This window comes from Ictidomys tridecemlineatus, chromosome 8, assembly GCF_052094955.1.
Source record: "Ictidomys tridecemlineatus isolate mIctTri1 chromosome 8, mIctTri1.hap1, whole genome shotgun sequence".
Taxonomy (NCBI): domain Eukaryota; kingdom Metazoa; phylum Chordata; class Mammalia; order Rodentia; family Sciuridae; genus Ictidomys; species Ictidomys tridecemlineatus.
In genome coordinates this window covers 127,624,158-127,641,061 of record NC_135484.1, presented here as the reverse complement: position 1 = coordinate 127,641,061, position 16,904 = coordinate 127,624,158, and the positions used below count along the sequence as shown (strand labels likewise).

At 32.4% G+C, this 16,904-nt stretch overlaps 1 protein-coding gene across 1 annotated transcript; it reads right to left on the bottom strand.

The window, feature by feature from the left end:
- Positions 1-9,908: 9,908 nt before the first annotated feature.
- On the bottom strand, positions 9,909-10,850 carry LOC101956248 (putative olfactory receptor 2B3). The gene has a single exon (XM_005341219.2). It carries the CDS (start codon positions 10,848-10,850, stop codon positions 9,909-9,911), a length of 942 nt encoding a protein of 313 aa, XP_005341276.2.
- Positions 10,851-16,904: the final 6,054 nt, after the last annotated feature.

The following is a 16,904-nucleotide window of genomic DNA, read 5'->3' as shown; positions in this document are numbered from 1 at the left end:
TATCTTCTACAATGAGGAATAATTTGACATTATATCTTTCTATTTCTATTTTCTCTTGCCTAATTACTCTGCTACGACTTCCAGTACTAAACTGAGTAAGAGTTGCAGAAGTGGGAATATTTGTCTTACTACAGGTTTTAGAGGAAAAGTTTTCCGTTTATCCCTATTCAATGTTAAGTTGACTGGTGGGTTTGCCTTATATACCTTCTATTATGTTGAAATATATTCCTTCTATACCTACTTTGGTACAATTTTTATCCTGAAGGGATGTTGAGCTTTTAGCAAATGCTTTTTATGTGTCTACTGAGATAGTCACATGATTTTTGACCTTCCATTTGTTGATATGGGGTATTACATTTATTGAATTGATTCGCAAATAGGCGCTTTAGTTGTGGTCTGTGAAAGTTGTTGAACCATTCTGGCATCTGTCAGTTAAATTCCAATTAATAATGGTCAATAATCTTTTTTCTATGCTGTTGGGTTCCATTTGCTGGTATGTAATTGAGTATTTTATTTTGCATATGTATCCATTAAAGGTATGGATCTTAAGTATTCTTTTAAGTGTGTGTGTGTCCTTGTTTGATTTAAGTATAGAATAATACGAAGAGTTTGGTACAGTTCCTATCTTTTCCATTTTTTTTGGAATATTTTGAGAATTACAATTAAATCTTCTTTAAATGTTTTGTAGAATTCAGTCAAAAAGCCATCACATCTTGGACTTTTCTTTGATGGGAGATTTTAAATCACTGTTTTGATCTCATTACTCATTATTGGTCTGTTCAGATTTTCAATTTCTTCTTGATTCAATTATTTTAGGGAGCATATGTTTAGGAATTTGTCTATTCCTTCCAGGTTTTCCAGTTTGTTAGCATCCAATTGTTAATAGTAGTTTTTTATGATCAATTTATTTCCTGGGATCAGTTGTAATATCTCCTTTTTTACCTCTGATTTTATTTTTATTTGGGCTTTTCTTTTTCTTTCTTTTTTATTTTTGTTTATCTAGCTAAAGAGTTGTTAATTTTGTTTATCTTTTTTTAAAAGAATGTTTGCTTCATTTATCTTTTGTATAGTCTTTTAAATTTTGATTTTATTTCTGCTCTGATATTTATTTTTTGTTTGAATAATTTTACATTTAGTTTGTTCTTTTATAAGTACTTGAAGTGTATCATTAGATTGTTTATTTGAAATCTTTCTATTTTATACTGTTTTCATTTGTTATTATAAGCTTCCCTCTTAGTTCTACTTTTGTTATAACACACAGATTTTTATGTTTTCATTTCAAGAATTTTTTTTTTCATTTTTACTTGCTTCAATGCCCCATTGGTTATTTAGGAGTAAGTTGTTGAATTTTGATTTACTTGAATTTTTCCCATTGTACTTGTTTATTTCTAGTTTTATTCCATTTAGCCTTTGGAAAATATATGAAAGGATTTCAATTATTAAAATACTTTTTAAGACTAGTATATGATTTAACCTGGCATTTTTTTTCCATTTGCTGATGAGAAGTATATGTATACTGCTATATTGGATGGGATGTTCTGTAACTTTTTTTCAGGTCAAAGTCATTTAAAATATGGTTTAGTTCTGATGAATCTTTACTAATTCTCTGTATGAATGGCTTGGCCATTGAGGAAAGTGGTGTATTTATTCCACCAATTATTATAGTATTAAAATCTGTCTCTCTCTTTAGATGTAATAATATTTGTTATACTTATGATAGTCATCTCTTCTTGCATAATTGATTCTTTTAATATATAATGACTTTCTTCATATTTTTTGTAATTTTTGATTTAATTTTTCTTCTATTTGATATGATTGAAGCTGTTATTGCTTGCTTTTGATTTGTGCAGTATATCATTCTTCAAACCTTCCTTTTTAGTCTGTGGTGTGTATCTTATTTAATGAAGTGAAGTGAGTTTCTTTTAGGTGACCTATAATTGGAATTTGCTTTTCTAATTCATTGACCAACCTTTTCTTTTGACTAGAGAATTTAATCCATTCATACTCAAAATTATTATCAATAAGGTGTGAACTTACTCTGTCATTTTGTTGTTTTCTGACATTTTTACATGTTCTTTCTTCCTTTCCACCTCTGAAAAATTCCCTCAGTTTTTCCTTATCTGGGAAGTGTTTTATTTCACTTAATTTCTGAAGAATAGCATTGTGGGACATAGTATTCTTAGTTTTCAGGGTTTTTTTTTTGTTTTTTTTTTTGGCCTTCAGGATTTTGAAGATATCATCATGTTCTCTTATGGCCTACAAGATTTCTGCCAAGAAATCTGCCTTTCTTCTAACCAGGATTTCTTTGTATGTGACTCGACACTATTTTCTTCCTGTTTTTTTATTCTCTCTTTGGCTTGTAGTTTTGAAAGTTTGACTATAATATACCTTTAAAAATGTCTTCTAGGGTTGAGTCTAGTTGATATCCTTTGAGCTTTCTGATTCCTGATGTACATATCCCTTTTAAAATGTGGAATTTTTTTTTTTTGGCTATTACTTCAATTAAATGAAGTTTTGATTAATTTTTTCCTTTTTTCTTATTCTACAACTCCTATAATATGAATATTTTTTCACTAATAGTGTTCTACATATCTTGTTAGCTTTCTTCATACCTTTTCTTTTTTCTTTATTTTTAAAAAAAGTATTAATTTTTCTTCCTTTGTTTTAGTAGACTTTCTAAAATACCTGTCCTCAAGTTAATAAATTCTTTTTCAGCTGTGTCTAGTTTGTTGAAGAAACTCTCCATTACATTTTTTATTTCACTGATAGAAATTTTCATTTCCAAGTTTTCTGATTGATTCTTTTCAATGATTTCTCTCACTTTGTTAATTATTCATGACATTTGTATCATGTAATGTTTCTTCTCATTTTATTATATTGTCTGTATTCTCCTGCATCTTCATTTCCTTAAGATCATTGCTTTAAATTCTTTTCTGGAATTCCATAGATTTCCTTTAACATGGAATATATTTCTGAAGAATTGTGTTCCACTGGAAATGGCATGCTTCCTTGTTTTTCATGTTTCTTGGGACCCTACTTGACGTCTGTGTATCTTGTGTAACAGGTGCTTCTTTCCCTTTTATTTAGTAACTTTCACAGGAAAAATATTTTTTTTCATTTATGTGTGATATAGATTGTCAGTGTAATTAGTGCTTCCGTTGTGCTCTATGTAAGCTCAGAAGTATAAACTTCAGCTGTATTCAATTTCAGAAATGTCTTTGAGCCCCTCAACAGTCTAGGCTGCAGCAGTTCTTGAAGATAGTGGTGCAAATTTGCAATGGATTTGGGTTTCCTATAGTGTGGATCACCAGGCTTCACAGAGTCTAGTTTTGATGGGGTTGGATCTTGTGATAGTGGCAACTGTAGTTCCAGGGATGTAGGATGCAGAGAGAACCATCCAGTCACTGGGGGTGAGCAACACTGGCAGCATTAGTGCTGGAGTCATGCAACATGAAGGAGACTTTCCTAAAGACCTTGGGATCACACAGGCTCTCCCTGGACTTGAGGTATGGAAGCTGCAGGCTTGTAGCCACAGGGAATGGAAATGATCTTTTCCAGGTACTGCAGTATTAGCATGGGTGATAATGGTATCTCTGGCACCTAGAAATTGTTGTCCCAGGACTTTGAATTCAAAGGAGATGTTGAGCACAGGTGACACCAGGGATTTTGGCACCATTATCTATGGACTCAAAACCATGGGCTTTGAAGGGCACCATTCCTAGGCCCATATGGTAAGTGTGGGTCCTTCTGGAGCCAGTGATCCTGGAGCTCTAGGACATGAATGATGCTGCCCCAAGGTCTGGTGGAGTAATTGCTGCTGGTGGTGGCAGTTTCCGTTCTGGAGCTGCTGAACATGAATGGGACCATTCCCACTCCCACAGGGTAATTGTGGACAGTGCTGTTATTTTTAAACTCAATAGCCTTGGTCCCATATCTTCAGAATGCATAATGGCCTGTCTCATGCTATGAAGTATACATAGGCCTTAGTCTCCTTACAGCATCAGGGGCTTGCTATAGGACTCTCATGCAGGATAGAGTCTAAGATTGACTGTTGTAGCACTTTGGGTTGTGAGGCTTGTGGCACCTGTTGGGGCCCAAGGAGAGCTCCATCTTTAGGTGAAAGCAGTTGTTAGACCACAGAAAGGTCCCCAAGCTGGATTTAAGTGAGGACTATGGAATTCTCCTGCAGTTAGAATTACAGGTTTGCTGCAATAATGGGAGTTACTGGTACCTTCCAACTTACCTTTCAACTAGCAAAATGGAGTCTCCCTCAGCCCCTGCCCAACCCCACACCACTTCCTGAATATCCAAGGTCAAAATAAGTGTTTTTCATCTTCTCTCTTATACTTTTCATACTCTGTTATGGTGTTTAGGATCCCCTCTCTTCCTGGCTGATTTTCATATTCTTCCCTCAATATCTCTCCTGGAAATGTAATTTTTACTTTGTTGCCCTGTTTCTTCTCTGGAGGGGTGAGTGCAGGACACTTGTTCAGCCACATCTTCAATCCAGCCCTCACTGTGGTTTTGATTTTAGTGTGTGCATTATAAGATTTTCTTCCTGGTTGCAAGGAGGCTTACAAAAATATATTATAATAATCTATTATAAATAGATGGTGACTTATCACAGAGAATAAAATTCAATTATTTGACTCCATTTCTCCTACATTCTTAATTTTTGATGTTATAATTTCATGTTTGTATACTATTATGTCTTAAGAATTATAGGTATAATCTTTTTTGATAGTTTTTTTTCTTTCATTCTTCATCTTACAGATAAAACTGTAACTTTCTTATTTCTGATTGCAAATTTAGGAGCACAGACACATTTTAGACAGGCACTCAGAATAATGTGGTATATAATAATGTAGAGATGGACAATATAAAATAGTTTAAAATACTGATTATTATTTACATGTTAGACTCAAATCCCTTTATATTTGTTATTTAAATTACTCCTATATGCCTCACAAATTTACAGATATTTCCCAAAATTTTTTTTTTGAAAGGAAGCCTTGGGAAATTGTTGTGGTAAACTTGAGGGTTGGAATAGATGTTTCTAAAATTGGTTGCCAAATGCTTAATTACATTAGCCTTATAGTTATTTCAATCTCAATAACACTTCATTTCAAAATAAATTCAATGTTAGTTCATAATTTTAAAATGATGTCTAGTAGGAATCAAATAAATATCAATGGAAAATTTTCAAGAAAAATATGAAACTTAGAATAAAAATTTGCTTGGGTTCTACTATTTACCTCACCACAAATTAATTAATTTATTTCTAGTACTTTCATACACATATGTAGGTGCCCAAAAAATTTGGGTCAATTTCTAAGTATAAATTTTTGACTTTTATCTCACTTAATGGTGAAAATTATTATTTTAAATTTAAATATTACTTTTTAAATAATGTTATTTAAAAATTAATTTCTAAGAGATATTACCAATTAAAAATTTTGTAAAACAATCACAGTGTCTTAAAGCCACAGGACTCATTTTTTTGTTTATTTCTCATTTACATTGGAAAATATTTTCCATGTTACTCCCCATTAGAAATACAAGTAGATGGAGTGGACACTATCAAATATTTCATGGATTTTTGTGATAAAGGGTAGTAAAAATTGCAAAACACCCATTGACACTGAAAATTCCTAGGATTTTGACAATTAATGTACCTCATACTATTGACCAAAGTTATATAAAGTCACACATTTGTTGAATGGCAGAGAAAATTTTAGACTTATATTCCTAGAAGGAATGAAAAAAAATATTTGTGGAGATTCTTAGAGACTACCACAGTCTTCCATTTTAGTCATAAAAAGATTCATTTTATTCTTCTTCCTACAAACCAATTATATCTGCTCCTTTCTAAAAATAAACAAGCATTTCCATCCAGTTAGTTTACAACCTTAACTCAAAGTGTAGGACCTTTTAGTGCTCTCTAATCTCTTCATTAGATCTGTACTTGCATTCTCTTGGCTCAGTGCTCTGTAAATTAAAAAAGGCAAAGTTACCTGCCCTATGCATACTCAAAATTTAACAGATGGAATTGAATGAAGGTGACTAGTATTAACACTCCCATTCAGATAGAGGAAATTTAGAGACGATCATAATTCATAAGTCTCAAGAAATGCTGAGAACCATTGAGCAGTTACTGTAAGAAATTCCAACACTGAGTTCATAAATGTTCTCAACTTCCACTTACTGAAAAATAGCTCCTTCATTCTTTGTTTTTCATAATCCTTTAATTCTACATTTTGGACATCCTATTTCCATTATCGTCATTGATTATATTTGAAGAAGACAATGTAAGTTTTCTCAACATCCTTTCTATTTAAGAAAATTGGGAGTCCAAGGTTTATTTTACATGTCAAACAGAAGGTTTTCAAAATGCAGATTCATACTTTATTTGTTATATAATTCTTTCAACAATTTTGCTTCTTATCTATTTGATCTAAGTAGATTCAATGTTCCAATGGCCAAGTTCTGGATTCTTATCAAGACACGATTCTCTGTATATGTTCATTTGTAATTTCCTTGAGCCTATCAGTCTTCTGTGGGGTAGGCCTATTCACTTTTTTCTTTACTTTGACTCTCTTTTCTCTGAATTACTTATTTCAACTGAAAGGATATATTGGGTGTTTTTGTAATTCACAGAGAATGTTTAATAACGTGTATGATATATATTCTTGAATCAATTCTTACTACCATGGATTTTATATATGTGTGTATGTATATTCATATGAATATATATAATTATACACATATATATGGAGAGAGAGAGAGAGAGAGACAGAGAGAGAGAGAGAGAGAGAGAGAGAGAGAGAGAGAGAGAGAGAGAGAAAGAGATTTATGTGTGTAGGTGTATGCACAAACATAAATGGGCACTTGATCACTGAGCTATATCTAAGCCATTGTTGTTTTTTATTTTGAGACAAGTTCTTGCTAAATTGTCCACATTGTCCTCAAACTTGAAATACCCCTGCATGCTTTGTGAATAGCTGGAATTACAGGGTTATGCCATAGTACCTGGGTTAGGGGTTATATTTTAATTACCTTTTGTTGCTCAAAGAATGTTCACAACTTAATGTGTTATATGAAATTGAGAAAATATTTATTTTTCTTTTTTCACTCCTCTAGCATCTGAAAATCTAGACTATAATGAGTTATTTTATTTCAAGTTGAATACATGGACTTTTTTAAGTCCTGTAAAAATGTATCCCCCCCCCAAAAAAAAAACAAATACAAGTGTTTTCCAACCACTTTGTCTTGAGTCATTACAACTGGGTTCATTATTTAACATATAAGCTATTAAAGATGATAGTGTATCAAGCATTTCTACCCTGTCACTATGGTTTCAATTTTTTAATATTGAATTCCTCACTGTCTGACACCTGATCCTGTGCAGTGCCTCCTAATTTATTTTTGTTCTTGACATTAAAACCCTACTACTAGGACCAGTTTCTATAATCAGTTAGTGTAAGTATAACTTATATTATAATTGGCTAATAAAAACCTCTGAATTTTAAGTGACTGTGAGTAATAGGTTTTTTTTTCTCACTCATGCTATTTGTCTATCAAGGGCTGGAGTTCTACTCCAAATTGTTCTCAAACTATTTCAGGCTGATTCAGAACTCTACCTTGAACATTGTTTTGATGGTAGAGAAAAGAGAACATGGCATCATCAAAAAGTGGCTCACATCATTTTTTCATACCTTTTATTGATAAAGCAAATTAAACAGCTAGGTTGCTTTCAAATAAGGCAGGTAAGTGGAATTCTACCGTATCTCTAGAAGGGGAGAGGAAATAAAATATTTATGAACTCCTATAATTTATTCAATGTATAAAAACTATGTTATTTTCAACGTACTCAAGGAAATAAAAAATAGGATGCTAGTAGTATTCCTGCTTCTAAAATTGGCAAATGTCTCAAAGATGATAGATCCCAGAGTTTACAAAATGTCATGAAGGAAGCATTCCCATTTACTTCATATAGTGATTCTAAGAATGTTAAAGGGTACAATATTTTTTTGTAGTATGAATTAGCAATGTATGTTAACTCTAAAAAACATATAATTTAAATCAGTAATACCAGTTCTGAAATTACAAGCTGACATCCTGACCCATATCCATAAGTTGAATTTCTTTGCAATATTATTTATAATAGCAAACATAAGAAGTAAAAAACATTCAACAATATAAAAATGGTTAAATACACTTTATAACTGTATGGTAAAATTTAATTTGTAGAAATTTAAATTGTTTTGAAGAATATAAAAATATTCTCAGGATTATTACAAATGCACAAATAAACAACAACAAAAAAACCCAAAACAACTTATAAACTCCATTGACAGGGAGTTGGAGGGAGTGAATAAACACCCAGGTAAAGGATGATGGTACTAGAAATGTGAATATGCTAAATTAGGGAGAGATGGAAGGTTCAGAAGAGGAAAGATTGATATAGCTCATGGTTTCCAATTTGTATATAGAAACAAAAGGTAAATTCATTTATTAAAATAGTGAACTTAAGATGAGGCTTTTGTGTTAATGGAGAAGAAGTGTTTAGCTTTGAGATGTGTTAAGTTTGAAATGTTTTCCATATATTTGACAAGAAACAGCAATAGTTATTTTATGTTTGAAAATTTAAAAAGATACTTGTGCCACAGATAAAACTGTTTTTATAATTTTGTATTTCTTAATGCTTTTGTGAGAAAACCAATGTTTAAAAAATTTTATGCTTACAGTCTCATTTTTACACTTATTTGAAATACTAACTGTCCTAAACAAAAAAAACTATTTGTGAGCTATGTCTTTTTCTTTGCTTTTCTACTCCTGATGGTATCCTCTGTGTTTTGTTTATATTGCTTTGCTTAGTGAATAAAATCCAATCTTTTTGGTTAACATGTCTATGTCTTATATGGTTTTTGAACTTTATGTTTTTAACCATTGTAATTTCTGAAATGATTTGTCTTGCAATCCTTTCTCTATGGCCTAAAATGCTGCCTCATCTATGTTCTTGTATTATTAACTTCAAATAACTATTTAATTGTTTCAGTTTCAGGATGATTTCCCTCAAGAAATAGAGCATTTCTTCAGTGATTGCTTTTTCTGTGGTCGTATATTACATCATGAACAATAAATGTTTATTGAATGATTGTCCATAAATGAATTAATTCAGATCACTATGAGGAGAAAACATTGTCATTTACAAATCTATATGTAATTAACTTTATAATTTAGAAGAGATTCCATATGTCTGAGTTAGAACTGAACACAAATGGGGAATTTGACAGAAGTAGAAAAAGGAGAAATGTTATCCATGGAGATTAAGGGGGATGGATTGAAAATAGAACTGCAAATAAAATGCAACTAAAATTTCAGATTAAATACACATCGTTTAAAGCCACCTAGACTAGAGTCAAACTTCAGGTTCAGGACAATTTTGGAAGGGTACATACGTATTATGGATTTTATAAAGAGATGTGAGGATGTAAAGTCATAGAGAACTTAGGTCCTGAATTAAAGAATTTTTGGTTTGGATTGCCTGGTTATTGAATCACAGAGATGTGGAAACTGTATTAAGGGATAAACAAAGATTGTTCTAGAACAAATAATATGTAGGTGAATGGTAAAATATCCAACTCTCCTGACTACTCCAACATTGATAGGAAGAAATTAGACTGTTTTGGCTTAAAGGAAGACAGTGCCCTTGGGGGACTTCTAGAAGGCAAAGAAGTTTTTAACTTAGTTCGCATATATTGTTTTCTTAACAAAGGAAGACTTTTGTTTGGTAGAATTCAGTGAAATCATGAAAGCCTGAAAAGAGGGAACATCATTTGAAACATTATTACCATCTTCAAGGTCAAGGGAAAACTCTGAAGATTCTTATCACCTTAAAGTACCTTTTAATTCTTAATAAGAAAGATTCTTGACATCACCCTCTTGAATGCCTCCTTCATATCTTTATTTCTAAGGCTGTAGATGAGGGGGTTCAACATGGGAGTAATGATCCCATAGAAGAGAGAAACCATCTTTCCCCAGTCCTTTGAGGTAGATGAAGGTGGTTGTAGATACATATAGATGGCTGTTCCAAAAAAGAGGGACACCACAACCATGTGGGACCCACATGTTCCAAAAGCTTTCCGCCTGCCTTCTGAAGACCTGATTTTCAGCACTGCTTGAGCTATGAAGCCATAGGAGATCAGGATCAATGTCACTGGAATTAGCAGGATTAATACACTGCAGAAAAAGAGCTCAGCCTCTATAGGCTTTGTGTCAGAACATGACAACTTGAGAAGGGCAGGAACCTCACAGAAGAAGTGGTCCACTTCCCGATGACCACAGCGTGGCATGTTCAGTGTCAGGCAAGACTGCAACACTGAATGGCTGAATCCAGTGAGCCATGAGAAGGCAGCCATCCTTAAGCAGAACCAGCGGTTCATGATGACTACATAGTGGAGTGGTCTGCAGATTGCCACAAATCTGTCAAAGGACATAACAGCCAGGAGGAGACATTCTGTGGCCCCCAGGGCCAGGAAAATTATAAGCTGGGCCACACAGCCACTGTAGCTGATGGTCGTTTTGTTGAGACAAATATTTACTAACATATGAGGGACTGTGCTTGTGGTATAACAGAGATCTAAAATGGAGAGATTAGCGAGAAAGAAATACATGGGTGTGTGAAGTTTGGGATCCAGAATGCACACAACCATGATAGACACATTGCCAAAGATTGTGAATGTATATGATATTAACAAAACCACCAAGAGAGGCATTTGTAGCCAGGGACTATCTGAGAAGCCAAGTAGTATAAACCCTTTTGAGGAACTGTCATTTGCCCAATTCATGATGACTCATTTATTTTTTGTTCCTAAAAAAATATAAGAATAAAGCAGTAAATACATATTATTGATTACTCACTGGATCTGAATTGAGTTATAACAATTGACTTCATGCCAAATATAATCTATAATCAATTAATGAAGCCTTTGTGAATAATATTGTTATTTTAAAACTAAAATCATGGTTCTTCTGTTTTTAGTAGTTGTGTTTGACTTCCCCAACCCCGAACTGCACCCTGTGCTTGGGACTGAATCCAGAACCTTAAGGCCTCATACATTCCAAGTGTACGGTTTTCTACTGGATTAAATTATCAGACCTTGAATTATTTTTAAAGTAAATTATTACATTTAAATGACATAAAGAACATAATAATATGTGTATATGAAACTGGGTACTTAGTACATTTTAAATCCTGCCTTCTTACTTCATAATACAACATTTGAGTAATACATGCTGCTTTTAATCCAAGTCAAAAAATATTGAGTAACTTTGAAATTATGAGTCTTATCTAAATGTATAATTGATATAAAGAAATTCTGCTTGTTTTACTAAGATCTTTATGTGATTTTTTTGAGTTGTATTTTTCTTCTGTACACATCTATTCCCAAAAAGAACAATCATGGGACTCTTTGATTTATAGTAAAAGTTTATAGGCTACTTGTGATATATTGTAATGATCATGGGTATCCTCTCTCTATTCACAAATACCCTTGATGAAAATAGTAAAACTTATAATAAAGTTTTTGATTGATATGTGACTGACACTGCTTAGTATCTAAAGTACAACCTTTATAATTCTCACCAAAACCTGAAAAATATTTATAATTTACATTTTATTGCTATTGTGACTCAGGGAGATAAGTAATGTGAATAAACATATTGTGAGGCCAAGACTTACACCTAAGATTAAAATACACTTCTCTCTTTGTGTAATAGTTCCCGTCAAATATAAAAAGAACATAATAAGAATATATGAAGATGACTTACACCATTTGAACTTACAAGCATAAAAATAAAGAGAACTGCAATATAGACTTAAAGAAAAAGACAAAATAATAAGGACTGGTACATTTTACCACAGAATGAGAAACTTTATCCAGAGTGAGAAAAACTCACATTGAAGTATAAACTGGCAGTAGAATGGGTATATGAGAGTGAACAAAGACTTGTAGGTCCTCATAATTTGAGTTGTTTTTAAAATTTTCATTTCAACATTGGCTTTTTAGCTATCAATATTCATTATTTCTTATGTAAAACAGTAACCCACTTTCAGCTGAAAAATATTGTATTGGACTTTCCTGATTTCCCATATAAATTTAGACATCCCACTGACTGTTTCTGTGCATGGAGACATAATGAGCAAATGTTCATTCAAAAGAATGAAAAAATAAAAGGGACTGGTTTCTAGGAAACAAATAAGACACTCTAAATACAAGATATGGATGAGATGACCTTGAGAGACACTTTCTACTCATGGTAACATAATTTTCTGTAGTGGATACCACTCACCTTTTTTTTTTCTGTGACAGAGAGATGTCTACATCTTTCTTTGTGCCATGTCTGGAAGGAGGTTGTACCTAATAATGGGTTTTAAATTCAGTAAATTTTTAAGCTTTCAGCCATGTGGCTTTTCACCCACCAGTGAAAAATGAAATTAGGGTGCAACCTGGGCTGCATCAAAAACAATAAAAAGTCCTCATGATAAAGTGCAAGTAAATTATCCATACTGTCTTCAATCACGGAGGCAGTTTTGACTGACATAGGCTCTCCTCACCAAGATCCTAGTCAACTGCCACAATGAAAAGCTGATTTTACATATACCAATAACATTGATGAGAAATCTTTGCTCCTTTAAGTTAAACCAACCAATCAATATTTCTTAAGGACCCATGTTTCACACAGCACTGTCCTCCAAATCCTTAGGGATTTGAGATTTCCTCAGGCTTAATTGGCCATCTTGTCCAAAGAGACAAGAAGTGAACTCCATTACCAATTAGCACAATACTGGCACACACACAAAAAATGCTTCATAATTCCTACAACGAGGGTGAAGGTTAGAGCCACACAATATGAACCATGAGAATAATTTTGGGGTTGTTTAATTAGGAAAGCAGAAAAATAAATAAACTTACAGTTCTAAAATTCCCTTTAAATGGCCTCAGGGCAAAACAGTGATGGGTTTATATGAGAAAAACATTTCTAAAGTGATTTCTTTAATGAGTAATTCTGAGTAAACCTATTACAGATATGCAGGTTAACAAAATATGTTATGCAGTGTCACTCAAAATAGAAATTAACATACTGAAGTTTAAGGTTAGTATTAATGCACCGGGGCAGAACAACTGGAAATGACATGGTATTGCAACAGGATTAGTTTTCAAAAAATAAGTTGACATGTGCAACTTATAATATGATATGTGCCGATCTAAGTTTTAATAAAATAAAGGTTATAATTAGTTTAATATTAGTCTAAATAAAATCTGAAAGAAAATATTGAGTTAACATTTTAATATATTTATTGCCCCTTCATTTTTCTGTGCCCCATGTATTCTTATAAAGTATAAAATCATATTTGGAGAATATAACAATTTTCTAAATTACATTATTTCTAATACATGGTTTTAAAGCTTTTATAAACTAATAATTTATTCATAAATTATATGTACTTTTATACACTTTTAAAATAATTTTTCTACAATTAAATATTTTTATTTTCTTAATCAGTCAATTTTTGCTATAGGACATTAGAATTAAATGTTTTCATATTGTAACTTCTTCATTATTTGTTTTTATAAATTTACTTATCTTTTAGATTGACAAATAAAATTACATTTATTGTGTACAACATGATATTTGTATGAATAAATACATTGTAAAATAGCTAAATCTAGATAATTAACATATATATTTTCTTACATGTATATCATTTTGGTAATTATATACTTAACATCCACTCAGCATTATTCAGTAGTATAGTATGTTGTCACTAATTATTGTCACTATGCAGTACAATTTCTTCCTTGAAATTATTCCACAGATATAATTGTAATTTTGTATCCTTCAGTCAAAATATCACTATCCCCTACCCACCCACTATCCCAATGACCTTAAGTTTGGGTAGCTACTATATATGGGTGCATCATGAAGTATTTGTCTTTCTGAACCTGGCTTATTTCATTTAATATAATATTCTCTGGTCCATCCCTATTGTTGTAAATGACAGGTTTTCCTTCTTTTTAATGGCTGAATAATATTTCTTTCTGTATATATGTGATATTTTATTTACATATTCATCCACTAATGGACACTTATCTCATACAGGCAATTTTGATAGTGCTGTAATAAACATGAGACTTACTTTAGATGTATACCCAGAAATGGGATTTCAGGATCATATAATACTTCTATTTTTAATTGTTTGAGGAACCTCTCTACTTGTTTCCATAGTAATTATACTGAATGACACTCCTGCCAACAGTGTGCAAGTGTTTATTTTTCTCCACATCCTTGCAGACATTTGTTTTCTTTCTTCCTTTTGATAATTATGTTCTATCAGGGGTCAGTTGTTAGCTTGCTGTAGTTTAAATTTGCATTTTCCTGATAAATCACAATGTTGAGGATTATTCATACACCTGTTGGCTATTTGTAGGTTATCTTTGAGTAGAGTGTATTTGGGTCTTTCACCTATTTTTTGTTTTTTAATGTAGTAATTGGTTTTATTACTGAGTGCCTTGTTTACTTTGGCTATTAGCCTCTTATCAGATGTATTGTTTGCAATACAGTTTTCACTAATTTGAGTATTTTTCATTTTGTTGCTATGCTTTTCAGATCATATCTGAGGAAAAAAAAACATGCTGAGACCAATGATGTATAGATTTCCCCTACTTTTCCAAGTAGTTTTATACTTTCTGGTCTTGTGTTAAGTATTTAACCCATTTTGAGTTGGTTATATAGGATGAAAGTCCAATTCCATTCTTTTCCATGTGGATATCCAGTTTTCCTATACTATTTATTGAAGAGACTATACTTTTCCTTTGTTTTTTCTTGGCATTTTTGTCAAAACTCAATTCAAAATACATCTGTGGGTTCATATTGGGACTGTCTATTCTGTCCCACATACTGATGTGTCTTTTAATGAGTATCATATTTTTATTACTATAGCTTCAAAGTGTAGTTTGAATTAAATGGAGTTATGTTTCCAGTTTCTTTTTGGAAATGACTGCCTTGGATATACTGGAGTTTACTTTTTATAATTCTATGAGAATTTCAAGATTTTTATTATATTTCCATAAAAAATTATATTACAAGTTTACTAAGGAATTACAATGACTTTTTAGATCTCTTTGGGTATTTTAACACTATTTTTTCCTATCCATGAACATATATCTTTCCACTTATGTGTCTTTCTGTTTCTTTCATCAGTACTTTTCAGTTTTCTTGAGTTCATTTTTTAATATAGTTTACAATTAGTACAGAGAAACATACTGATTTTTGTGTCCCACAAATTTACCAAATTTGCTTATTAGTTCTAGTAGGTTTTTTTTTAGCACACAGTGACAATTTCACTTATTCCTTCCTTATTTGTTAGCTTTTTATTTCTTTCTCCCATATAAATATTCTGACTAGGACTTCCAGGACTTTTGAAAACAATGAGGTGAAACTGAGCACCCTGAATCTGAACACCCTATCTTGTTCCAGTACCTACAGGCTTTCAACTTTTCATGATTGATTATGATGTTCATTCAAGGATTTTCACATAAGACCTTTCATTTTTTCCTCATTTGTTTTTTTAGATATCCATGACAGCAGAGTGTCTTTTAACATATTATGCATACATGTTGTGCACATCATTACAATGTTGATCCCATTCTTATGGTTGAACATGGTGTGGAGTTACATTGGTCATGTATTCATATGTGAGCCTAAGAAAGTTACGTAGGATTCATTCTACTGTCTTTCTGACTCCCATCCACCTCCTTCTCCTTCATTTCCCTTTTTCTAATCCAATAAATTCTATATTTCCGCTCCTTACCCTCAGTTTTTATAGGTTAATATCCACTTATGAGAGAGAATATTTATTCTTTGTTTTGGGGATTGGCTTATTTCATTTAGGATAATATTCTCTAGTTCCATTCACTTACCAGAAAATGCCATATTTAATTCTTCTTTATAGCTGAGTAATATTCCATTGTGTGTATATATACCACATTTTTTTTATCCATTCATCTGTTGTAAGGAACTTACGTTGGTTCCATAGCTTGGCTATTGTGAATTGTGCGGCTATAAATATGGATGTGGCTGCATTATTGCAGTATTTGATTTTAATCCTTTGGATATAAACCAAGGAGTGGGATAACTGGGTCAAATAGTAGATCCATTCCAAGATTTCTGAGGCATCTCCATACTGTTTTCTAGATTGGTTGCACCAGCTTGCGGTCTCACCATCAATGTATGATTGAACCCATTTCCCCACATCCTCAGTAACATTGTTAGTTACATTGTAGTACCTTCCTACTATGATTGAATTGTCAAGCTTTTATCAGAAAAAGGATGTTGGGTTTTATCAAGTAATTTTTCTGCACCTATTAAAATTATATGATTTTTATGAACATTGATGTAGCAGTATCCCTGTAGTATGCTCTTTTTAGGTCTTTTAGGGAATAGTACGAAAAGGGGAATAGCTGGGTCAAATGGTGGTCTCATTCCCAGGTTTCCAAGAAATCTCCAAAAACTGCTTTCCAAATTGGCTGCACCAATTTGCAGTCCCACCAGCAATGTACAAGTGTACCCTTTTCCCCACATCCTCACCAGTATTGTCGTTGTTTGACTTCATAATGCCTGCCAATCTTACTGGAGTGAGATGGTATTTTAGGGTGGTTTTGATTTGCATTTCTCTGACTACTAGAGATGGTGAGCATCTTTTCATGTACTTGTTGATTGATTGTATATCCTCCTCTGAGAAGTGTCAGTTCAGGTCCTTGGCCCATTTGTTGATGGGATTATTTGTTTTCTTCTTGTTTAATTTTTTGAGTTGGACAACCCAGATGCTCTTCAATAGA